At 38.9% G+C, this 26,528-nt stretch overlaps 1 protein-coding gene across 15 annotated transcripts in view; it reads right to left on the reverse strand.

The window, feature by feature from the left end:
• Positions 1–671: 671 nt before the first annotated feature.
• LOC108034775 (hepatic leukemia factor) overlaps positions 672–26,528 on the reverse strand; it is a 58,655-nt gene continuing 32,798 nt past the window's right edge. For 2 of the 15 annotated variants that reach the window (XM_044094724.2, XM_017109727.3), the window contains 5 exons: positions 6,925–6,966; positions 5,086–5,240; positions 4,421–4,646; positions 3,389–3,630; positions 672–3,325 (listed from right to left, as the gene is read on the reverse strand). In XM_044094724.2, coding sequence (XP_043950659.1) covers positions 3,239–3,325; positions 3,389–3,630; positions 4,421–4,646; positions 5,086–5,240; positions 6,925–6,966 — 752 coding nt within the window. In that variant the 3' untranslated portion in view covers positions 672–3,238. Of the gene's footprint in view, positions 3,326–3,388; positions 3,631–4,420; positions 4,647–5,085; positions 5,241–6,924; positions 6,967–13,268; positions 14,406–15,578; positions 15,873–16,574; positions 16,813–18,704; positions 21,489–26,528 lie in introns of those variants that run through there. The other 13 variants (XM_050886435.1, XM_050886434.1, XM_050886432.1 and 10 more) reach the window with 12 other exon arrangements.

The raw sequence follows: 26,528 nt of genomic DNA on the forward strand, positions 1-26,528 counted from the left end.
ATCGCTTTGCTAATTTCTCGTTTTTGTTTGTTTTCTGCTTTGCACTGCAACAATTTGTGTCTTTAGTTACTATTTTTAACCCTGCCTAACGATCGATCGCCTTCCCTTGCCCGTTTGCTATTTAGTTGAGTGTACTCTATATGCATACAACTAATATCTGTATCTGTATCTGTATAAGGTAGATATAAAAATCATCAACTACGAATTTATCTACAAAAGTTACTCGCTTGTTTGTCTTGTAGCATGCGTAATTCATTTAACTAATCCGCTTTGTATATAATAAATATATATTTAATGTTTATTGTATACTAAACATAATTTCGTTAGTTTTCATATTTGTTTGTTAAACGTTTCATACTTTTCAGTTTTATCGTCTTCTGTTGTTGCTACAAAGTCTACATTTTGTTACGGAACATTCTTATTCGAAAATCTGGGTTTTCTTCTTGCTCATTTTTTGAAACTCAAGAAAATTACTTCAAATGAAAATATCTACTCTGCTCTCAATAAATTTCTTGCCCTAGAAAAGTTAGCTTGCTTTTGGCCTGGGAAAATCCATGCCCGAAAGTAGGCTACAGAATTCGCAACCTCCCCTTTCGGCTGCGCGAGTGTGGGTGTGTATCTGTGTATGTGGGCCCAACTAATTTCGAATTATCTAAATTAAGATACAAGTGTTTATTCTCGTTTTTTTTATTCAACAATGCTCTACATTAACCAAAAATTGTCTACAAAAATTCAACTACAAACTACGGAAAACAATAGTTGTTAAAAATATACAAAACTACGCTTAACTAGGGTCGTGTAAGGGGAGGTGAGGTCTACTGCTCAAGGTCAACTGAAGCCCAGGTCGAGTAAGTAAGCAAAATATCGCCTTAATTTGTTTTCACCTCTACGCGCAATTTTTTATGTTACTTAGGTATAAATATTTTTATATAAATATAACATGATTTTTTTGTCGTACAAATATGTAGCAATTGCTTGAATCTGCTTAGTCGTATAGTCCGCTATTTTGAGTTATCCATAAATTTTAAGTTTATCGTATATACTTGTGTGAATTCATTCAACAACCGAAGCTCAAAAAATTTCATCTTGCAAAATGACACCCGACATTTTTTCTTATTTTTTTTGTTGGGTTATTTGTGGGTTTCGTTCTTCATCTTTAACATTATTTTGTGGTTGTTTTCTCTAGGTGGTCTCATAGCAGTGCAAAAGGCTTTTAGGTTAGTTTTCTTGTTTTCGGGGTTCGGTTAGGGGAACCAAAATAAAAATCAGGGGGTGGCTAAACATCTATATTGCTAAATATTGCTAAGTAGATTACTATTTAGTTTGTGTAGTTCTTGCATCTATCGTTAGGGTTAGTTTCGGTTTCGATTTCGGTTGCGGTTACGGTTACGGCTTTAGGTTTATTTCTTTAACTCTGTCTTGAGATCCTTGTGTGGCGTCTATCAGATAGTTACTAACAATGAGCTATGTGGCGAGGGGTAGGGGATGGGATTGATAGAAAATAAACGAGTTTTCAATAGTTAAAAGCAACGCTTAGACTTTTATTATTACACACAATTTTTTGTAGTTTGCTTTCTCACTTTTTCGTCACGCTCACTCTTCTCCTTTATCGATCTTTGCTTTTGTGGTTTCGTTCTGCTTTTTTGTTGGTTTTGCACATTTTTCCATAGAATAAATAAGACTTATCGAAATTTGTTAAGAAGAAGTGCTTAATGAACTTAATTAACTCTCGTTTGTAGCTTCGATTTCGTTTGCTGAATATAAAATATGAATTTTGCTTTCGGTCGGTCACTTTTTTCTGTAGTTTTTCATATATTTTCTTAAGTTTCTAGATAATTGTATGCAGGTAAATGTAACTCAAATGTATAACAAATAATAATAATTAATAAAACTTAACTAACGAAAATAGTTTTTGTTTAAAGTAACATAATTGTACGGTATTATGTAAAAATGTTCTGTTTTTTTTTTTAATTCTTTGTTTTAAGATCTTGCAAATCACACCAAAAGAAATAGTTTTTCTTGTAATAAAAGATATACGAATAAAGTTTGTACAACTAAAAGAAAAATGTGAAAATATGTGGGGGGATAGCGCGGCATGAAGAGTGGTTTTCCGGGGAAATGGTCTGTGTGTGGGTTTCCGTTAGTGGGTAGTACGAAAAGTAGTTCTCTCGCTTTAACCAGCTGACTATGTCTGGGTTAGTTTTGGGTCGGTTATTTTAGTATCAACAAATCAACAACGAAAACTATTTCACTTCTAGTTTTGCACGTTCGTCTGTCCACCGTCTGTCCGTTTGGTTTTTAAGTTTTTTTTTTGGGGTTTTCTGATATTTTTTCCATTAGGTTTATATAAAAATCATAGCTCACTTAAACTAACCAGCTGCCAAGTGCCCGGCAACTGAGGAGGGAAGTTCTTTGCTCATTCTAAATGGTTTTCTTTCTTAGCGTTTCTCTTTAATTTTCTCTTTTTTTTTGTGGGTTTTCATTTTGCAATTTTTTATACAAGTTTTCTTATGCTTTTTATGGTAATTCTTCTCCCGAGTTAATTTGAAAAAAGGCAACGAAATTATTTACAATATGATTGGTTGTGTGTGTGTGTGGGGTTTTCCTTTCACTAATGGCTAAAGAAAATCTTAACCGAAAAACTAATTACAAAAAGGTAATAGAAATTAAAATAGTTGGGAGAGGGGAGAAAAGTAGCAGAAGAAGGCGAAGAAGGGGGAGGTTTTTTTTCGTAAAACTAGGCTAGACAACTATTAAACAATTTAAAAGATAACAATTCTAGGTCTGTGTGTTGTTTTTAGGATTCCCATTGCGCTCGGAAGTATGCTACTCTTAAAGGCAAAAAGCTTCGGCTGCAGAGCTTTACTTTCTTTTTTGGCTACTCTAAAAAATGTTTAGTTTCCATTCGGTTTCGGTTTCTCCTCCTTTGTGTTTAGTTAATTTGCTTTTAGTTTTAGCATAAAATAAATATTTAAGCGGAGCACGACGCCGTGAGGGGTTTCTTGTGTGTGTGTGTGAGTTGGTGTTTATGTGTGTGTTTGCTTAACAATTATATTTTTGCATATACATATTTTTAAGATACAATATGTACTTTATAGTGTAGGTTTCATGTCTGCTGTACTAAACATTATTAGTAGTTGTTTTTATCATAGTTATGATTATTGTTATTTTTATCAATAGTTATTATTATTTAATTGTTGTGGTGTCCTCAGGCCAAGTCACAAAATTGTATTTATCATTACACATCTTGGAATTTCGATAGACGTGCACGCAAGTCCATGTTCTCCTGTTTCAACTGTTCCACCTCCTGATGTAATGTTGCATTCTGTGTGCGATGAGTTGGGATTAGTTTGGCAGGGCTTGGGGATGGCTACCCAGGGGTACTCACCTCCTTCTCCAAGTAGCGTGCCCGCATCGCGATCTGGTTCTCCTTCTGGCGCCGGGCATCGCGGGATCGCTTGGCGGCAATGTTGTTCTTCCGGCGACGGGCCCAGTACTTGTCGTCCTTGAGCTCATCTGGAACGAATTGCTTGCGTGACTTTTTGATCATCGGCTGCGGCTTGAGCTCCTCGTCGGAGAAGGCTCGAGTTCGCGGATCAAAGTCACGGCCCGAGGAGGCGAACGAAAAGGCTGGAATATCAAATACTAAATGTTAACAATGGTTCACAGACTGTTTCGTGCTAAATTAACATCATAAAAATCAACCTCAGAACGGTAAGTAACTCAAACAAGGTAATGGTTGGCAAAACTCATCGAAAATTATATTGAATTTGAATTGAATTGAATTGAAATTTAAGGATTTGCACAAATTGGAATGGGAATCATTGAGTGAAGGACCTTTGGGGGACCTTCGGTTTGTGTCTCTTTAACATTTAGCATTTGATACGACATTTGTGGGTAACTTAAATTAATTTATATAATTCAGTTATAATTTAAGTTAGAAGCAATGTCCATTCCATTTGTGTTTTTATATAATTTCATTTACAAAAGTCAATACAGTTATTGAGAGTCACAAAATCGTTTAATGGTTTTAAAAACGTCGTTATCGATTTGATAAAGCAGTGGATAAGAATTTCCATTTGATAACAAAATGTTATCGTTGTTTTAAACAGCTTATTAAAGGTATTAAATATTTTTTTAAAATAATTGATACGTTACGTAAGTGAATGGAAAATTTTTAAAATAATTTAAAGATTAAAAATTTATTTTTCAATTCTTTTTGCATTTTTTATCGATTAATCGTTAAATTTTTAAAAAAGTATAACTTTTTATCGACTTTGTATTTTATTTTTAGTCAACGATCTCAATAGATATTGCATTTTTCCGCTTTGCTTTATACATTATTTGTTTGTGATTTATTTTACGATCTGAATTGACAGTTTATCGATGCTTCGATAGCCCGATAGCTGGCTATACTCACTTGACTCGGCCGGCGATGGCGGATTTAGCGTGTCCGGACTGATGCAGTCGGATGGCGAGGGCGACCGCTCCCGCTTTGTGGTTATGTGGCCCAGGCCCAGCGACAGACCCGCTGCGTGACCCAGGGAGTCGGACCGGTGACCCAGGCCACTCGAGTGACCCAGATGCGTGCCGGGCAGGCCATCAGGTATGTTGTTCTCCGACAGGAACTCGTCTAGGTCGGCATACTAAAAAGTTAAATGCGGAAAATGCAATGAGCAACGGGACACGGATGGGAGGAGCAGGTATTTCCTCGGTGTTAGTCACACGATCTGAGCTCGGGATGATGAGAATACAATTCTCGCACTAAGTAAGCAATCGATAACATTCAAGTTAAATGTTTCGCCGTGTGTTTTGTCATGACTGTACTGGTGTTTCTGTGTGGTTTAGGCTGTTTCCACTAGATGTAATGGATCTATTTCGATTTCTTGGCTAATAAAGTAAATTTTTCTTTGCCAAATATATTTTCCATAAAAAATTTCACATTTCTATTTACATTTTGGAAAATAATCTAGTGAAATCAGCCTTTTTTGTGTAAAATTTTGAGCTTTGTGTGTAATTTGGACCTTTGGAACATTGTATAAAAAGACGCAGCCACTACGCAGCGATGACAGAAATGATACTAACTTGTGTTACCTTGAGGTCGGCATCGTAGGGCAGGGTCTTGTCCCACAGGTTTGGGCCCAGAAACGCCGTTTGCGCCTCGACATTCCAGATGTCGCCCTCCTCCTTGTATTTGTCATCCGGGCAGATGATTTCTTTGCTATTCGATGTGGATTTGCCTGCAAAAGAAAGGGTGCAACGATTAGTCAGGGCCATATAACCATGATTAGATAGTGGTCTATAAATACGGCAAGCTAAGGGCCTGATATCTTATCCCCATACTGGGAAGTGGGTCAAGTGCTCTTCATTTCTCTATTATATAAACCATGCGAATTCTTTGGGATTCGAGTTCGAGTTATGGGAACCACACACGAACTTATGGCTGAAAAACAATTTCCGCGAATTTCCGCATGCAGCTTTTGGCCATAAAAAAACGGGTTACAGGCAAACAAAAACGAAAAACCAACAAACAAACAAATCACACACACACAAAGCAAACAACGGCAAGAGGAAGCAGCCGACAGACAGCGTACGAAAAGCGAAAGTGAAATTTTTACTACAGCTTTCAAACTGATTTTTATCGCTTCCAGCTGAGAAAAAAAATATGTAAAATAAACTCAAGATGGTTAAAAAGCTTTCGGCCCTATTGTAGCCAAGTTGAGTGTTTATTTTCTGCGTCGAAGCTTTATTTCGACGCTGCGCATGCGCAGCTGAGCATGATCTTTCTCTGCCGTTCGCTTCTTTTCTTTGATTTCTTTCACCGAAACCCGTTTTCTGGCCACAGACAGTAACAGAAACCAGTTGCCGTCTTTGGTTTCTTCGGCTCGCAATAGTTTCCGCTTTCTTATTCACTCTCACTTTCATTTGCGAATGCTTTTTTCTTGTATTCCTCATTTTTTATTTCGATTTTTTTTCGCTTTTTCTTGCACTCACAGTTGTTGCCACTGCCGCTTTTTGCATTACGGACTATTGCGAAATTTTATGCCATTTTGCGGCTTGCCTCTTTCTCTCCTCGACTTCTTCGGCGCCAAGCACACACATTTCTGGTCTGCGCCATGAAGTAATATCTTTTCTTTTCGATGTGCTCACCAAAGCGTAAGTGAAATGCTCAAGTGTCTGTGAAGTAATATCTGCTGTTTGGTGAAAATTAGGACTCGCAAATCGGCGACTGCATTGGCCCACGGGGCGTATGGGCAATGTATCTTTGGCTCCTTAACTATTGGCCTTTATTGTTCAGTTGCCAATTTCGAAGAAGGATTTATATGTTGCTATTGAGGCCATAAATAGGTAAATTACATATTGTTAAAAAATACTTTCAAGAAATTTTAATTTACAATAAATTTAAAATAGTAAAAACTCAACTATATATGACGATATAAATTGTTTATGGTTCATATTTGAACACTTTAAACATTTAACTGTTAAATATACAATTTGACTGGAAGCTTAAAAAACGAATTAATTAAATAAAACCTTAAGCTGCATGTTACGACTTCGCATAAGCTTAACGATTTTGACTAAAAAAATCTAAGTTTACAAGCTTTCTATAACACTTAAAATGAAACTCAACAGTGAAACCTTTTTCTTTTGTGTCTAACCAATTTCAGAAATTTTAAAAGTATCTTAAGGATATCTTTTATATAATCACTATATACTGTCGCAAAATTATAAACAAAACAGTGGTCAAAAGCACAATAAAAATTGTCTTAAAACACAAGAGCGCACACAATAAATATTAAAAAGTGGTGGCAAAAGACTTTCGCATGGCAATTAAATAAAACACAAACAAAAGATACAAAAACCACAAAAACATTATAAAGATAAAACAAACTAATAACGAAAAAAAGACAAAAACCAAATTACCGTTTGCTTTGCAAATGAAACCCAAAAATGGAGATTTCCTGCCTGTAAAACAGAAGAAACGGAAAAGAAAGATAGTAGAGAAGAAATACAATATTGAATCTTTCACAAAAGAAAACAATTAACAGAAGCAAGAACAAATACAGGAAAGACAGAAAAGAAATAGTGATAGTAACAAAGAGCATGCAAATGGGATGATATATTGTACATAGGTTCCAAAAAAGAAACCCAAAAGGATGCAGACTCTACTTCTTCATGAGTTTGGCAAAAGATACTTTTACTTTTATTTAATTGCCTTCGATCTGAATTTATTTCTTTTCCCAGTTCACTTTCACTGTCATCAACATTGCTGATTTGTGTGTTAAGCAGCAGGAATCTTGTCTTTCGGTTTATTTTTAGAAGCGAACCCAAAACAGGAATTCAACTTAATCTTCTGTCGTTTCTGCCTCAGTTTCGGTTTTGGTTTCGGTTTCAGTTTCAGTTTCTCTTGCCATTTTAAGTGGGTCAGCGAATTTTTTTCTGTGTCATCTTTGGGAGCCCTCGCACCTTTTTATTATATTTTATTTTACCTTCTTTGGCTGCGGATTTTTATCTTCTTTTCGTCGACCAACGAGATTTCTCATTTTTGGTAATTAAAGTAATTTGCATAATTTCTGTGCGTTTTTGGTCAGTATTTCACTTTCATTAGAAAGGGATAGGCGGCGAGATCGCGTTCTCTCTTCGCGGGCCTACGACAACAAATTTATTGTTTCTCCAGAGAAACGATCTCGTTTCTCATTTCCAGTTCTCATTTTTATGGCCCTAATAATAATATTATTACTGGCATATTATTTCTCTGTAAATTATTGCCTCTGCGGTCTTCGTTGTGTTAATGGTTTGGCCACAATTTTTAGTGGACCATGGTTCGTAGGTTTTTCAGATATGTATATAGTTTTTTTTCTTTTTTGGGAATTAAACTTTCACTTTTTGTTTCGTTTTTTTCGGGTTTTAGTATGAAACAGCGTAAATTTTGGTTGGTTGGCGGTTTTAGTGACTGTGATTTTGATGAAGTGCAAGTCGAGGAAGTCGAGGAAATGACGATCAAGTTAAAGGAAGTAAGTAACATGAAGACATTTAATAGCCATATTTCATTGAAATGGTTTTTATGGTATTACTATGATTAATAAAAAATATTTTTTTGTTTTTAATGCTTACGAAACAAAGTACAAATTGTTTTATATTATTTAAAAATAGTTGTAGACAGCTTTGCTGATGATTATGAATTTATTTTATCTTATTCATAAATATTTTTCCTGGTGAAACTGGAATCAAAATCCCGTTCTCTATCTTTTGATCTGCAAAAATTAATATAGTTTATGCTACAGTTTGTTGTTTATCTGCAATTTTAACCGCCTTTTCAGCTTATCGGAGTATTCATTAAACCAATTAAAATTGGTTTCCCAGCCACATCCGTCTCAACTGCCTGAAAACTCCAGATCCCCCGAACACCCCCTCGATAAGCGAAACGAAAGTGAGAGTGCTCAACGGGCAGGAAAAAACGAGTCTCGAGCTCCCAAAAAACTATCCCCAAAAAAGCATCCGAAGAAACCAGTTTAAAATACGCAAACGCCAGTCGGTTCGACTTCTAAGGGGAGAATGCTATGACGATATACGAACGACATTGGGGAATATTTATGAAAATTAATTCCACGCGAAAGTTGTTTTTGGGCACCGAGCTTAGGACCCCTGGGATTATCAAAATAATAATAAAATTCAAATGGGATACTAGGGAAAAATGCAGTGCTGTAGAAGAAAGCTCTTGCAGTATTATGCAATTTTCGCATTTTTTTATTTTTGCGATCGCCCCACACAGACACGTACAACAACAACTGTCCGCCCCTTTCACCTGTCTTCTGTCCATCTCTCTTACTCTCTCTGCCCATCTCTCTCGCACTCTCTGTGCGCTGCGCATGCGCAACGATGGCGCAACTGAGGCGGGTTTTCTGTTGCTGTTTTCCATGGTGTTGTTACTGATGTTGTTGGTGATTTCTCGGTTGTTGTTGCGCTCGAGTGCCTCGTTGTATTACATCGATTTATAAACTACATCGCACTCTTCTTTTATGGTTTGTTGCCATTGTTGTTGGGGGAAGTTTGAGTTGTTGTCGTGGTTGTTGCTGAAGTGCAGAAAGTGTAACACTTTCGATTGTTTGTCGTTGTTGCTTTTGCCTCTGCCGGCGCGGCTTTTGTATGCATTTCATTCATTCCGTATTTGCGCTCATTTGCATTGCTTTTTTGTTACTTTTTCTGTACTTTTTTTTACTGCTTTCTGTGTGTTTGTTTTATATCTTTCTACCGCTCTTTTTTGTGAAATTAATTATTTGTGGGAAAATGTGATAGGCTTTGGATTTCCGGGTTGCTGCTAGGGAAGGCGGATAGGCATATTTTGGGTGGTGAGCTATATATGTTCTTCCAGTTTTATATTATAAAATTTCTCTTAGTTTGTTTTAATATTCTTATTAATTTATGCTATTTATATGTATATAAGCTATACACTTGTTAAATTGTTCCCATAATTTTATTTATATTTATTCTGTGGGTATAAATTATTGCCTGGAAAGTATGATTTTTTTAAAGAATTTTGATATATGTTTGGCTACATTTTATAATATATTATGTGTTTTAAAAAAGTATTTTTTGAGCTCGGTACTTATACATATTTTTCATAAAATTACCAAAATAAATATATTTATAATGTTGGTCAAACAAAAATTTAAGGAAATTAATATAGAGCTAAAACAATTTTTTTTGTTATGCCAATCAATACAAAGCCTGGATCAGAGTTTTTCGAAAGGCTTTCCATAGCTTGCCAAATCATTTTAAGTGAGCAATTTAATATTTCCATCCTCTGTACACAGACCAGCTACCATAAACGCGATTTCCCTAACGGCAGACCGCTTTCTTTGCGATTACGAAATTAATAGAGAATTATGAAAGACAACCGCATCAAGCGCCGGAATATTTTGCAACAGTTTAATTGCCCGAGACTCGGGCGGCGAAAGTGAAAATCCGCAGACAGCGACACAATTTGCCACATAGTTTTTCCCCCTCTCCCCTAGCCCTCCCCCGGCAACAACCCATTAGCCCAATTTCAGCTCGAAAGAAAGCCACAGTGGCAGCAGCCGCCGGAGCACTTAATTAGCAGAAATAAGGAAGCGGAGCCGATAATCTTACGTATCGTGTTGGCTCTATCAAATTATAGACTCATGCCATAAGGCCGCTGAAACACGAACCGACCAGAGACATCGAAACCCAAATAAAATTGCCTCAAGTATGCAGAGCACGCGGGCTGGAAAGCCGAAAAAAAAACGAAAATAGGAGGCGTGGCTGGGCTAAAACGTAATCAAAACACAGTGAATTCAATCGCAAGAGCTTCTGGTCTTTTTGCATTTTTTTTGGGTTTTCTTTTGGCCCGGAGAGTGACGACGTGTGAACAGATTGCTCATACGCCTCGTGGTACACCACGCGAAAAGCTACGGCCCGAGCCGCTCTTTCGGCCACTTTCACTGACTCTGATTCAAGTTTCTCAGCTGGCAATTCGCACGTTTTACCGTTGTGCGATTGCGCAACACATTTGCGCCGCCGAGTGAGTGTCGGCCAAACAATAACAATAACAGCCACAATTAATTGGCAGCAATCTGGCGTTTGGCCAAGACGGGTAGCTCGCTGAAGCTTTGATTGAAGTAACTGTAATACGTTGCATTTTGGCAGGCCGCCTATCTGGGTGAGTGTGTGACGCCTCGGGGGTTTCTAGGCCCCCATTAACCCCTCCGATTTTCGCCTTTTGGCATGTTTCAGGGGCACACTCGCTTCCCGCGGCGATAAACCAAACGAAAGGAAGTCATGAATGACCAGATTGCCGAACGGCTCGAGTCAATTGAAATTGGAGTTCCTCACGGCCATGGCTTTGATAGAACCGTGCAAACCCAAGAAGGTGCCAACAGATAGAACCCAATAGTGGCAGAACCGTATTTTCAAAAATGCTGAGAACAGAAAATAAGTGTTGAAAGAAGCATAGCTGTATTCCACATTCTGAGAAAGTGATAAACATAAATTTAAAAAAATGTTTTTCCATGAATATGTTATTAAATAATTTTTTTATACATTAGAAATTTATTTTAAAAGATTTTTGGGTATGTTTTAAAACTATGATATAAGAGAAGTCTTCAAGCTTAAAGATAACTTTTTGGAGAAAATGTATCTTCTAATTTTAAGCAGTGTTTCCCAAGAGCAAGACAAATTTAACACTTAATATATATAATTGTAATATATTCGAACTATCATCATTTTATGTATCTCTTCTTTCCCACGCTAGAAATTTAAATAACATTCCCAACTATTTATTGCTATTATGCTAAATTATTAAACAAAAGACCTTCCGTCATTTATCTACACTTTGTTTTTGGCAACTTTCGAAATTGCATATTTTTCGATTAAGATAAAATTATATTTATTTCCCACTCTTTAGAGCTAAACTGGAACCCTTTAACATTTTTCTTTTTTGGCTTGTCAGTCTCTCTGCTTTATTTCAAGAAGAGCCAACCAAGTCGACACGGAGCAGGCCACCAAAAATATCAAAAAACCACCAAAAGGCAAAGAAAGAAATGAATTTAAAAACTGCCGAAAAAGTGAAAGTTAATTTTGGTGATGTTGCTAGGCCGGCAGAGCAGCTGACTGGCCGCTGTTGCTGTAGTTTCTGGCGCTGTTGCCTCTTTAACGAAAGTAAAAACGCATTTTTCGGCAGCTAAGAGCCGCTTATGAATTTGATATTGTTCGTTTGCCTCCCTGGCCCTGGACAAACACACACATAAAATATGCCGCGCAATGTCAAACAGAAACAGAGGAGAAAAAATTGCCCTTTTGTTGCCGCTTTATTTTTTGGCAGATCAACTTTGGGCGATAACAACAAAAGGCCAAAGACGAAGCGAGAGAGCCAAAAGGCCGGACCAGTCGGCTTTTAAATACATCATAATAAAACCCCCCAAAAAAAAGTAGCTTGGAATATTTATATATACCCACGAAACATACACATAGTACGTATGGAAAGCACCCAAAAGTCAGAAACGAAAGTTGTCTGGAAATGTCGCGCTCAACAACTTGTTGCCGTATTTCGTATTTTGGCCCTTGCCGAGAGCATGGCCCAAAGTCGAAAGCAAAAGTGATTGTGAAATGCCAGAGTCAGAGTCAGACTCTGAGTCGGAGGCGCAGAGTCCGAAAGGCTTGAAAGTTAGGACACTCGAGCCAACCTACCCCACGCGGAAATGTCAGAGTGAACCCATAGAGCAGCCCCCTCTAAAGCCGAAAAAAGTGGACCCGAAAAACCCCTCCTGTCAGTCGTCATAAGCCAGCCGGTCCTCCGCAATTGGACAGACCCCAGATGACAGGCCGCAGCACAAGCCTTGCCAATCGATTTAAGCGGATTTGACACCACATCAGGGTCGTTTTGGGGGGGTTGGTGGTGCCGTTGCCGTCGCTTTGGGGTGAGAAAAATTAGCCAGGCATACAATCAATTTGGGGAAATGCGGCGACCGCGACAAGGAAATAAACTCAGAACACGAAGGTCAAGAGCTGCAACATCAGCAATTTGCTGTTGGAAGAAAGATTACAGGGTTGGGGCACTGGAAAAATTCATCATCAGGGGTTTTATAGTACACATTATAACCTAACCTCTACTATCCTCCATATACCAAAAAAAAATAAATAAAATGGATCATTTTATTGAGAAATGAAAACAAATAATACTAAGCACAATATAAGGCAGAAATACTATCTGCAAAAATATAAAATTACGTGAATTTTTACACTTCTTTATCAAGGGTTCATACCATATAAAAAATTACTACAAACCTTATTCCGCAGAAATACAATTCCAAAAATTGAGTCTTTTTTCCAAAGCTTTTAAATAAGAATTTAAATAATACTAACTACATTACTCCACAGAAATACAATCTCTAAAATAAATATTTAGAGAATTGTAGTAATTTCCTATAAAGAGTTCTTATGAGAATATAAAAGACTATCCATTTTATTTCGCAGCAATGGAATTTATTAAAAAATTCATTGCGTCTTTTTTTAAAACCCTTTTGTAAGATAGAAAGATAGAAAAGTAATCTTATCCTAATTATTCCTCAGGTATACAATACGCAAGAATAAAATATCAAGAGTTTTTGCAAGTTGTAATTCGAAATTATAGTTATGGAACTAAATAGCAAAGCTATTTCCCTGATATCTAATTAATGCCGGTTACTATTTCAACCGTTATTTCAAACACCATGTGGCATGTTGTTTAGTTAATTATTGCTGATCCATACCATTCAAGTAGTTGGCGTGCTGCTTCCACAACTGTTGCACCTGGAACTGTGTCCATCGACTGTTGTCGTCGCCACCTCCTGCACTGTTGTTGCTGTTGTTGTTGTTGCTATTGTTGCTCGTATTATTATTACTATTGTTGATGACACCCACTAGGCTGTTGACCAGACTATTCTCGTGCGCCTGTTGCTGTTGCGCCACCGCGGAGGCGGTGTTGACCGTGGGCGTGGCATTGTTGCTTGCCGCCAGATTGGCATTTGGTGTGGCTGGGTTGTTGTTGTTGTTGTTATTGTTGCTGTTGTTGTTGTTGAGGGAGGCATGGTTGTTGATTATGATATTGAGATTGTTGTGATTGAGTATGTTGTTGTTGTTGTTATTGCTGTTGTTGCTGCCAGGACTGGCGCCCGTGCTGCTGTTGCTGTTGGCATGTTGCTGCTGCAGGTTGTTGGCTGCCACGGCCACCACAGCAGCGGCCGCATTCACATTCACATGGGCCAAGTGTTGCAGGTGATGCTGCAACAGTTGCGTGGGCGGCGGCAATGTGCCATTGGCAACATTATTGCCATTGCTGAGATTGCCTAGCAGTTGCTGCTGCTGCTGTTGTTGCTGCTGCTGCTGCTGGTGTTGCATGTTGCTGCGCAGCAGATTGTTGTTGCAGGCCACATTGAGATTCGAGTTGCTGGTGTTGTTGCCGTTGGCATTGCCCGTGTTGCCGCTGCCGGCCAGCAAGTGCGGCAGATTGTGCACCACTTGCAGTGGCAGGCTGCTCAGCGGTGGCAAGGCCGCCGTCTGCGACATGTTGCCCAGCAACTGTTGCTGCTGGTGTTGCTGCTGCTGCTGCTGCTGCTGTTGCACATTCTGCAGCAATTGCAATTGCTGCTGCTGGTGTTGCAGGCCATGCTGCTGCTGCTGCTGTTGCTGCTGCTGCTGTAGCGCCAGTGCTGGCGGTGGCATTTGATAGTCCATTCTCATTGCTGAGATCACAATTTGTTAAATTCCTTGTTCAATTCAGAGTTATTTATTGCATGTATCACTTAGCTGGCCATGTGTGGCCCAAACATGTTGCTGCTGCGGCACTGGCTGTTGACTTATTTAACAACAAATTGGAATTTAAAACCGAAAAAGCTTTTATCGCACGTCGCTGCTGCTGCTGCTGCTGCTGCTGCTGCTGCTGCTGCCGCTTCTAATTGCTCGTGGCGATCGCCCGCACAGCAGCAACATCCAACCGAGAGCGAGCTTACTTTCCTACACTTCGGCACTCAGAACACTCGGATACTCAGATACTTAGATACTCAGAATGGCCCGGGCTTTGGCTCAGTTTTTGTGGCCGTTTTTTGCATTCGCAATTTTTTTTCTATTGTTTGTTTTGTTTGCCTTTTTCTATTATTATTCGCTGTCAACTATTCCGCGTACTGAGCGTTGTTTTATTTAACTTTTTTCTACTTTTTATCTGTGTGTGGGGCTGGGCCCCTTTGCTGGGGGGTTCGGTTCTCGCTGCCCGCCGCTTTTGAATGAGAAAAGTTTGACCTTGAGGCGGCAATACAAAAAAATACCCAGCAAAATGTTTTTGCCGTGCGTTTTTGCTATTTTTCAGACTGATCGTCGCACTTATTTCGCTCTGTTTTGAGTCAATGTTTGGCTTGTCTAGCAGAACAATTTTATAAATTGTCTGTTTCTCATTTATTGATAGTTTAGATTATTATTAGAAAGTATTTACCTATAATATTGTAGTTCTTTGTTTTCTGTTTCCTTTGCTTTCTGTTTCTATTATACTTCTTAATTTGCTGAGCATTGTTTTTGGGAGGGTTGTGGAATATAAATCTTTTCTTTTAAATGTTTTTTTCTAGTACTTCAATTCTTTTAGCAAAAATGACAGCTGTTTTTGTCATAAGACTTTTAGTCGGGAAGTTGTTAAAATGTCAGGCAAAGTTTTCAACTTGCTTATGACTGATAAATGTTTATTACTCTGCTACTTTTAATTACTTTACATATATTACATGACTTGCCTAAAATATTTACAAGATATGGTTGCAAATGCCCTATTTATAATAGTATCTTTTTAAGTATTTATTTATGTTTGCCCAGATACAATTGTATCTTTTATAATATTTAGTTATGTTTGCCAATCTATGAACACTTTTGATTTATTTGTTGTGTTTTTTATGTATATTAATATATGTTTTAGTTTTTATTTGCCTATGTTTTCTACATATGCTTGTTTCTATACAGGAATTTCACTTTTATGATCTGCAGATCATTTATTTCCTATGTTTGGGAATGGGAGATCATTGATTTCGAGCACTGCACAATACGTTTTAATCCAAGTTGGGCTGCTGCTGCTCCTAGAGGACCGATCCTCGGCGAGAAGCCGAGAAGCCAAGATGAAGGAAACGAAAGTTCACAAGTTCGCACGAATTCGAAAGCGCCGTGCTAAAGACGAAGACACGCGTCGTATACGTATTATTTAATGGCTTTTCTCGTAGCTCTTTACTTTTTGGCGGTTTTGAGTTTTCGAACTTGGATGGTTGGCTGAATGGCGCTGGATTTGGCTTTTTGGTTTTTGGTAGAGAGCCGTGAACCGAACCGGTGCCGCCGGACTGCGAACGCTGAGTGAACGCGCGCGTCGCCAGCGCGATGAAACGCAGCTTCGCAGCCGGGCAGAGGCACGGCAGCGGCCCGGCCGAGGCTGGACAGAGGAGCGGAGAAAAGCCGGGGAAGCGGGGGGAAAGACACACCAGAAGACACACACAGCCACACACACGAAAGCCAAGCTTGAAACCGAAAGCATGAAAGCCCTCCTTCTCTCTTTCGCCCAGCATTCGCTTTTTTGCGCATTCCGCTGTTTACTTTCTTTCGCGCAGCCTGCCAAAGTTCGCCGCTGCCAGCGGCGCAGTCGCCACGCTTGGCGGGAGCTGCGCTGCCAGCGCCGCCGCCGCCGCCGGCGTCAATGCGGAAGCAGTTTTTCCGCTGCCCGCAGAGGCAGCAGCTTTGTTTTGAGTCAGTCCCAAAAGCTCTCCGCTCGCCTAATTGAGTGCAATTTTCTAAGCTCAAGATACATTTTTGGATCAGTTTTTATAAAAAATATTTTGAGTGCAATTTTGTAAGCCCAAGATACATTTTTAATACATTTCTATGAAAAATATTAACCAACCATAAAGTGATTTCTTTTGAAGTGGCATAAACCAGACTGGTTTTTAACCATCTTCAAAAAATATGTCATTAAAAAAGGAGAAAATACATTTTTTTTATCTTTTGTTGTTTTAAATTATGCATTATGAAATCTTCACTATCTTTAAATCTTTTTAGTTTATTGTATTTTGTGTTTCGTTATTTCTTATTATTTTCTACTTATATTTTAAATTTCATAGTCATAACCTTTAAACACCTATTTCTCCTTCTTCAATCTTAATAAAAACCTTTCATTTAAGTGAAAATGATGAATGTTAGTCGATGAAACAAGACAAAAGCTTACCAACCAAATTTGTAGACAAACACTTTTTGATTCACAAAAAAAGGCATTCCAAAATAAGGGGTTTTGATGCTTACCTGTAAATAAAACAAAAAGTAAATGTTATTAATATACAATTAATAAAACAGACTGGCATAATATATTATTCCAAATTATTTTACATGCTACCCCATAAAGTAAGTGAGAATTTATTGAGAGATATTTGGTTTTGTCAAGGGTGGCGGCTATTTCCCATCCAAGGGGTGCCCACCCACAGCGACAACCGACATTTATCCATTTTAGCTTTCCCCGCTCTTCCCACACAGAAGCACAAAATTCATACAAATTATTTTACATTCCGCCTGTAAAAGGTCATTTCCAGTATATTCAATAGCGACAAAATTTCACCGGCCCCAGCAAAAAAACAAACAATCGAAATAGAGAGAGATGTGGGAGACCACCCACATTTCATTTGCCATATGCATTTCCATATCATCTGCCATAAAAATCTCATCAGCCTAATTCCGAAATCTAATCAAACCAAATGCATTTTCTCAACGGTGACCAACTGAGGTCAGTTCAAAAAAGGGAAATGCGAAAAAAACAAGGAAATGGTGGCAGCTTAGTCGCGATTTTCAAAGGATTTGTGCCAAATGCATTGACAAAGTAGATCAAAAACGGTGAAAGGATGTGCCAAAAAGGCAACTGAAAACGTTCTCAGCGTTGAAAACCTTTTGGGCTGGTCTAAAGCAAACTAAATGCCAACGCTATGTTCCGGTTTAATTAGTATTTAATAGAAAATTTAAGGGCTTTTAAAACAATTTTCCAGTTTAAATTACCATACAAAATATGAATTCCGCTAGGAAAAGTTATTACTTTTCCATATATAAACTGATAAGATATAGGCATTTGTGTATATGGCCACTATGATTATTTTTACTGCAACGCAGTTTGGCCTAGGTCGCAAAAATAAATGTTTCCTTTATCAATTATAAAAAGCAAATTGCTAAATTAATCAAATTTTCCTTGTGGTAGGCTGCCAGCCGATAAACTTGGCGATCCCTCAGTGCAAAGATACATTTGCAAATGTATCTACTCTTTCGATTCCATTTCCTATTCAATTCGAACAGTCGACGTCAGTGAGCTCGGAATAAATGGGCTATATTGCTGGGGCTATGGAAGTACATATATCTATATACACCCAGTGTACTATATGGGAGCCCAGCTGAGCTCACGTGTGCGCGACAAGCTTTCTTGACTTTTGCGCTTTAGAAGCTCGCAGTGCGCAAAGTTCTCGGCCGCTGACGTCGGATGATATCAGCCCCCGGGATGCAGACATTTCGCGAAGGGCTGCCACATATATCAAGACTCTACAACGGAATAGTCATTTTCTAATGAAAGACAAGCTTGGAGAAAATGAAAAATCACCGAACTAGTCATGCATTTTATCAGTGGTTTCGGTTGCCATTGTTTTTAAGGCATTTACAAAGCCAATTAGTGGTTCAGAAAACTAAGCTCCACTAATGTTACAGCTAACAAATACAGCTTCAAGAGAGCCAAAATACTTGGAAAGATTTATATTATAATAAAGACTTTTGTAAAGGAAAGGCATTGGAATAGAATTGTTAACTAGTATGTATAATAAAAAACAGTGATATGGTATTGTTTTGTATTATATACCATATTCTAGATCTTTCCTGGTATCATGTGCCTTTTTATTTGTTACTAAGAACTACTATCGATACACTCCAGTCACATTTGTGGCGAAATAATATCTTTTAGAAAACTTAATATTTATAAAATTGTGTAGTTTTCATTATTATGCTCGAAAAGCTCAAAAATTCTAATTCCCCATACTTTTAGGATATTTCACCTCACCTGAGCTTAAACATTACATTTTTTAATATTTTCCTAATATATTAAAGTTAAAAACTATTTTTCCCATTGAAAAATGTATATTTTCCAGACTTTTTAGGCTATTTCACCTCACCTGAGCTGGCTGGCTGAAAGCGGGATTTCAAGCTGTTCAAATGGTTGTGATGCTCGTTGGCGATCACAGCTGCTGCCACGGCGTTTGCCACATGTTGCACGGAGGATACATTGCTGTTGCTGCTGTTGTTGGTGCTGTCATTATTCTGGCCAGGATTTCCATTGCCATTCCCTGAAACAGCGGCACTATTGTTGCCACTGGCATTCCCATTCGATCCCTGGTTGCCACTCGCAACTGCAGCTGCTGCTGCCGCATTGCTCTGGGGGTCCATGAAGGAGTTGCGCTGGTAATGGGGATTCTCCTGGTAAATCCGCTGGTACGTCAGCGTGGGCAGGGTCCACGAGTTGTTCGTCTTGTAGTGGAAGTTGCCGGTGCCGAAAATGGAGTGGGTGTTGGTGTTGCCATTGGTGTTGCCGGCAGCAGCTGCAGCGGCGGCCGAAGAAAGTGTGTGGGCCAGCTGGGCGGCATGATGTTGCTGCTGTGCATGTTGCTGTTGCTGGTGCTGCTGGTGGTGTTGCTGCTGCTGCTGCTGCTGTTGTTGCTGGTGTGTATGATGCGGATGCAGCGGATGGCCATGATGTTGCTGCTGGGCGTGATGTTGGGAGTGCTGCTGTTGCTGCTGCTGCTGTTGCTGTTGCTGCTGCTGCTGCAGGACGGAGGCAACATGCTGCTGGTGTGCCTGATGCTGCTGCTGTATGTGCTGCTGGTGTTGTTGCTGCTGATGTTGCTGCTGCTGTTGCTGGTGGTGCAGAGCGGCTGTCTGCTGTTGCTGCTGCAATGCCCAGGCATTCACGTTGTTGTTGCTGGTGGCACTTGCCCCACCGCCACCGCCTGCACTGCTCTTTCCCGAATCATTGCTGCTGACACTGCTGCGATGGTTGTCCATGGTTCCCGAGGATCCCGTCATGCTGCCATCATTGCCACTGTCGCTGTTGCCGCTGCTGCTGTTGTTGCCGCTGCTGTTGTTGTTGTTGCTGCTGCTGCTGTTGTTGTTGTTGTTGTTGCCAGCACTGTTTACCGCCGCTGCAGCAGCAACCTGCGAGTTGAGTTGCTGGAAATACTGCGACAGTGTGGCATTCGCGTGCTCCTGGGCAAAGAAGCTGGTGCACGAATTCGTATCCGACGACATGATCACTGGTTCTAAAACTGATTCTGCAACTGATTCTGCAACTGATTCTACAACTGGTTCTATAACTGGTTCTATAACTGATTCTATGACTGATTCTATGACTGGTTCCGATCACTGGTAAATCCTTCACTGGTTTCGTATTTTGAGTGTTTTGGCAATCCCGAGGAGCCTAAGTGATCACCTCCTTGTGCTGAACGTGGTTGAACTTGCTGGTCAGCAGTATAAACCTTGGGCCACGGCCGAAAGTTGTGCGCATTGTCTTTACACTTGGTTCACTTTAGTTATTTTCGTTTTTTTTTTGTATTCTTAAAGCATAAACGCTTTTGTGTGTGCTATCTGGAAATAGAGTGCTTTCGTTTTGAAAAACCCGGATTAGTTTGAAGCACTTTTGTGTTGCAGGTATTTTCCTTGTTCTTTTTATTTATTTTTTGTCAGCCAATTGATAGCCAATTCGTTGTTGCTAATGAACAGGTGATAGTGGGTTAAAAAATGTTGGCAGTGAATCAGTGTTTAGTGTTCAGTTTTCCGTTTGTGGAAGCGATTCTGATAGTGACTGATAATGGGGTTCGCTTGTTTTCGTGTGGTCGGGAATGAACTTTGTTTGCATCTATTTTTGTATGATTTTTATTTAGTCTCCATTATTTTTTAGTGATGATCGTGATGATAAGGAATAAGAAAAGGCATTGTATATATAGTTGTATATTTGCGCTTTCTTTCAGTTCAATTAATTTTGTATAATAAGTTTTTTGTGACGCTATAGAAATTTTTCAAGTGGAATCGACCGGTACAAAGGCCTTCCGTGTTTTTTAGTTTTTAAGAATTTTGCAATGGAAATTTTCACTGGCATTTGCGATCTGGTTCTTGTTTTACAAACATATGATTATGTATATCGAATTAGCAGAGACAAAGGCTTTGCGTGCTTTTTTGAAATATTGTTACATGAAGAATTTGGAATACTTTCTATATATAAATCAAAACAAATACATTATTATGTGCCAAATCAATTGAATTATCCTTTTTTCCTGATGAATAACTCTTTTCTTCCTTTCAGCCTTTTGTTGAATACCTTTTCTTATTCTCAGAATTGGTTGCTGCTTAGAAATAAGATCGTTTTTTTTGGTTTTGCAGTTTTGGGTTTTTGCTGTTTCGTATTTTTCTTTCTTGGGTTTGTTGTTTTGTAGAAAAATAAAAATAAATTAAACTGTTTGAAAGTGGATCCGTAACTTTGGCGCCGCTGGACAGAGGTGCTCGAGAGATCTCCGGACCTCTCGCTCTTTCTCCCTCTGCCTGGTTCTATCTCTCTCTTTCTCTCTGCGTATCTATTATTTTTAATAATAGTTTTTATTCGTATGACACAGACACACACACACACACACACACACACTTTAGATTGATTTCACAATGGTTGCACTTGACATTTGTTTGAACAAAAAATATTTCCTTAAGTTATAGCTCTTCTAGAACTATTTCTTGAAAAATCAATTTCAATTAATTTATTGTGTTGACGGTAGAAATATTTTTGTTTTTTCCCGCTCGAGTGGCGAAAAACACGGAACGAAACGAGCTGCGACGATTTTCACATGAGAACGCGATGCGACAGAATGCCGGCCGAGTAATTTTCTCGGTCTCAATGTCCGTCTCTGGTTTTCCGCTGCCGCTGCCGCCGCCGCCGTCACCGCTGCAGTCGGCGTCGCAGTCGCCGCTACCGCTCGCTCTCAGCCAGCTAAAATTGCAATTTTCTGCAAGTAAGTCGGCTTACGTAAAGGGCGGAGGTCCGAAAACAGCTCTCCCGCTCCCACTTTGATAATTGTTTTTCAGGTTTTTTATTCCAACAAATGTTAGTAGCGCAAAGTATTTGTGTTTTTACTAAAGAATATTTTTACATACAGCAGGGTTCAGAAAAATAGTAATAGTAACCCACATGTAAGTGGTTTATAAGTCTAGGAACCAATTTTTTAAATATAACTAAATATTTTTTTAGCTTTAGATATTATTGCCTTTTCCAACGATATGAAGTGGTTACAAAGGCATTTTCTTTACAATAGAGGGTTAATAAAAAAACATATTAAATAAACTTTTTGAAAATTCGTATTATTTACCAAAATTTTTTTTTCTTTGGAACTAAAGGTTATTTTATTAATTATTTTCCTGCTTTGGAATTTTGTACATTTTTTTTATAAATATTTAGAACTATATTTCTTACTGATATTTGAACGTTTAATGCTTTTTTCCATAAAATTCTAAATTAGTAATGCTACTATTATAATTTTTTTTTTTGGAACTAGAGGTTATTTTATTAATTATTTTCCTGCTTTGGAATTTTGTACATTTTTTTAGAAATATTTATAACTACATTTCTTACTGATATTTGAAAGATTAATGATTTTTTCCATAAAATTCCTAATTAGTAATGCTACTATTTTTACAAATATATAAAACTGTTATTGTAAGTTACTTTTTACCTATTCTTGTCTACAATATTTACACAGAAACCGGAAAACACTGCTATTATTTTGCGCACAGCTATTTTTGTTTGTATATACCCGGGCACCGGGGCAGAATCGGCGACATCGACGTCGACGGCGGCAGCGCTGCTGCGGCCAAGTCACGCGGATTTCAATATGACCCAAAGCCCACTGTCTAGCACAGTTCTAAGCACGTGTTGCGGACACACCGGCCACGCACACAGGCGCAAGTTAATTGAGAGAGCGAGAGCGGTGCACGTTGAACGGCAAGCGCACTCGAAGATACGGATAGCCGTGCACGGATACACACGTAGATACGCGGCCAGATAGAGATATGAGTGCAGCTCAAAAGTTTCCAGTCGCTTCGCCATAGAGGGCTACGCCATACCCCCTATATGGCCAATAACCACACAGGCCGGCTGGAGTGCGTGGCCAATGGCCAGGCCAATATTCGGCTAAAGCGGTACTGATGCGTCTGCAACACGTGACGTATGCGTAATGTGCTTCACAGGACTGCCTCTGTGCCAGCGACTAATTAACGCTGCGTCATTTCCAGTAAGCAGATCTCGGGGGAGGTGGTGCGGCGGCGGTCTGCGACTAGGTGCTTAACCCTCTGGGCAAACCCAATGGCACGACGCAGTAGCTGCAACGGAGCGTATACTTAATCTGCGTTCCCTCGAAAGCCTTAAACTATTGCCGTAGGTCGCAGATTTTTCTTGGAAATTTTGAAAAATTCTCAAACTATCCGAGGGTTTTCTCAGGTCTCTTTTTAATAATAATACTCGTTCGCTGTTGGCGTAGGTCGGGTGCACTTTCTAAGAAGTTTTTTTTATTATTTTTCCGATATTTCCAAGACTTTCGTAACATTGGAAGTTTCAGTTTTTATTGATCACTTGAAGGTTTATAAGCTATGAATCAGAATTTTTAACAACTGTTTAAGCCTTAATTACTATTTGCATTTATTTCCCTAGCTTCAGAAGATATATGTTTATGTTTAGTATTAAAATTAATTAAATTCTTAAAAATAATTAACTTAAAACTTTAGAAAAAATTAAATTTATAATAAATTTTAAATGACATTCTTAATTTTAAAAACTTAAATTTTGAGTTCATATGTTTTATAGGTCAGTAGATTTCGTTTTATTTACCTTTTTAATCAATCATTCTATTAAATTAAAGGACAGTTTAAAAATAAATATACTCGTATTTTTGTATATTTTAGCAATATTTTACGTTGTGTACCTAATATAAACAAATAAAGTTTTCAGTTTTCATAGTTTTCCCCATTTACTTAACCTTTTTGAAAGAGCTGAGAGAATAACCTGGCCATTTTTCCGCCCCAAAAACTTTTCTATACCCACCTGTTTTCCAACCTTGTGCTATTCTTCGCTCGAACAAAAACCCCTTTGAGAAACCCAACCCAACCCTCTGAAAACCCTTCATGGGGCGAAGTGCACTTCGGTCACCTGTTTTCCCAGGCGAGACAATTCAGGGAATATCGCGTATACGCCCCGTGGAGCGCAGTGGCTATTTTGGGAACCGCCAAAGCAACAAGTCAAGTGAAACTTCGTGAAAAGTCGAAAAAACGAACGCTACTTCGGCTCCAATGGCAGAAGGATGTGCGGCAGAGGCTCGCTATTGGCCGGGCTTATATGCCGGGAAAGCCGAGAAGAGGGGACCAATCCGGGGAACTCTGCCGGCGGCGACCGAGGCGGCGGGGCAGAGAGAATGACGTCGACGGCGACGCTGGCAGAGGCGGCGGCGTCGTCAGGTTTTCTGTTTGTTTTGTTGCCAGTTGTTGTATTCTGCGTTATCACGTTTCGCTACCACGTGCACCGGCCTCCCTCTGCCGGTGTGTGTGTGCGGACGAGTGGCTCACTCACACTGGCAGCCCTCGAAAACACCCTCACCCATACAGCCGCCGTCCGTCACATAGATACGCCGTGGCGCTTGGACGGATGAATGAGCCCTGAGAGCGGGAGAATTCGCTTAGCAAAACCCAACTGAGGCCAAGACGAAGCTGTTGCTGGTTTATAAATAGCAATTTAAAGCATCGCACACACAGCCACGTATCGAATCAATGAGTCACACACACTCACAGGCCGCTTATTTTGCATCTGAAGCACAAAAAACAAAAATAAAGGCGCAGAAAACACACTGCATAGATGTGCAAATAAAGCAAATTGTGCAGAATAAATATCGGAAGCGGGAGCGGAGAACACAAAAACAGAAACAGAAAGTAAACAAAATAATTGCTGCAATTTTTAAGCAAGCAAACGAAGCAAAATTGCTTTTTTTAAAGGTACAAATTGCCATATGTCGATCATAAAACAGTAATAATTAAAAACTAAAAAGTTTACAAAAATAAAAATTTTGTAATTTCACATAACAACCTTCTGTATAATTAAAAACTAATTTAAAGCCAAGATTAACTTTTTTCAAATTTAAAAATATTAAATTACTTTTTCCCAGAGTTCTGTGCATTTGAATACAATTAAAACCTATTTGTTTGTGATATTTGTTAGGGCAACATTTTTTGTGTTAGCTTAGAGTTTAGTAGCAGTTGATATTGTTCTAGTTTGTAAGACCTGAGTTATCATAACAAAACAAAAAGTTTACAAAGAGCTTATAGAAATACAAATATATATTTTCCCCTGTATTCCCCTGTAGTATTTTGTTTCCGTGCGACTTCTTGGTACTGGGGAATCGTGGAAACTTTTTGTGCATTATTTCAATCAAATGTCGCCGCAGAATTTGCCAGCCAATCAAACCCTAATTAAACATTCTGCGATTTGCTGTGTTCGCATGGAAACCGTCTGGGTTCTGGTTCCATATGGGGGTATTACAAGTCTGGAGAGCGGGGTGCCCGGGTCTGGCACTGCGACGTTCTAGTCATTATACACGTGTTTAGTGCAGCAGGTCGTAAATTAACATTTTGCCTAATAATTACCTAGAAAAGCTGAGATGTTTAAACGTTTTTACGATGGCACAACTGGCTTATTAAGAGCCTGCAATCAGTTGACCCAGATAGCACATCTACAATAAGTTTTCAGGGGATAATATAGTACATTCGGAATAGGGTAGTTGGACTGAATCAGGGCAACAACCCAGTCAATTGTAGTTTTAGTGATTTATCTGTAAACTACATTTTTTTCATTTGGAACTAATACTTATTAGTTGAAAAGCTAAGTAATGACTTAAGCGAAAATGCAGTCATTTGATTCTTAGTAGCAGTAATTAAGTCATAGATAATAGTGAGTAATTATTAAATGTGAATTTTTTTTATTGAAACACTAATTCAATTTAACTTTAAAGAGGGTGTGGACTTTACTTTTATACATAAGTTCTTCTTATTTTATTAGATATAATTAACATCAAATAACTGTTCCCACGTGACTAATTAAAAGCTAACTTACAAATAATTAAAAAGAAATAGTTCCCTTAGAGACAGATTGATCTGCTAAATAGTTCAATAAATATTTCAGACTGATTGATTGATCTTGAAGTTCAACAATTACAATTATTATTAAATCAAGTTACCTGATCTTATGTTATTTTAGACCTTATTTAGATACTGCCCTTGCCATCCGCTAGATACAAATCTTCATAGCCTAAGACACGCCATATTTTAATTAACTTAGACTTCTTATAATCCAAAAGTATCTCAGCAGTTTATCTAAACTTTCATTCATTGGCTGGCATACATGCGCCATATCTTAGAAACCCCCGCCGCTATTTGACGGCTTTATAGAACTAGTTAGCGGAGAATAAAAATTATATTGCGGGCGGCTTATCAGCGTGAAACTTGGCCAACAGGTTGGTTTGGCTCGCCGCTGACCAGACAATAAACTGAAATTTCATATCTGCGAGCAGACACTTTTCGGCGGGGGAATCAGGTGCAAAGTTGAAGTTCAGCACTCGGAAATTGATTTACGTAATTAAAGTCTGGGGTACCGAGGGGATTGTCCTCCCCCCTTTCGGCCTTATCACCTGGCCCGACTTTGGACTGGAAATTCGAGTAGCCCAAGAGGCGAAGAAACGGCAACGCAGCTGAGGTCGTCGCCTGGCGAAACATGTGACCCCGCGGGGAGGAAAATGGGGGGCCGGGCAGAAAGCAAAACAACAAACGAAGAGGACGTCAGCAAAAATGGTATTTTGATTTCGATATTCATTGTTGTCGTAGGGTAAGACTAAGGCAGTAAGAATTCTAATTAATCATATGCGCGAATT

The sequence above is a fragment of the Drosophila biarmipes genome, chromosome 3L, assembly GCF_025231255.1.
Source record: "Drosophila biarmipes strain raj3 chromosome 3L, RU_DBia_V1.1, whole genome shotgun sequence".
Taxonomy (NCBI): Eukaryota; Metazoa; Arthropoda; class Insecta; order Diptera; family Drosophilidae; genus Drosophila; species Drosophila biarmipes.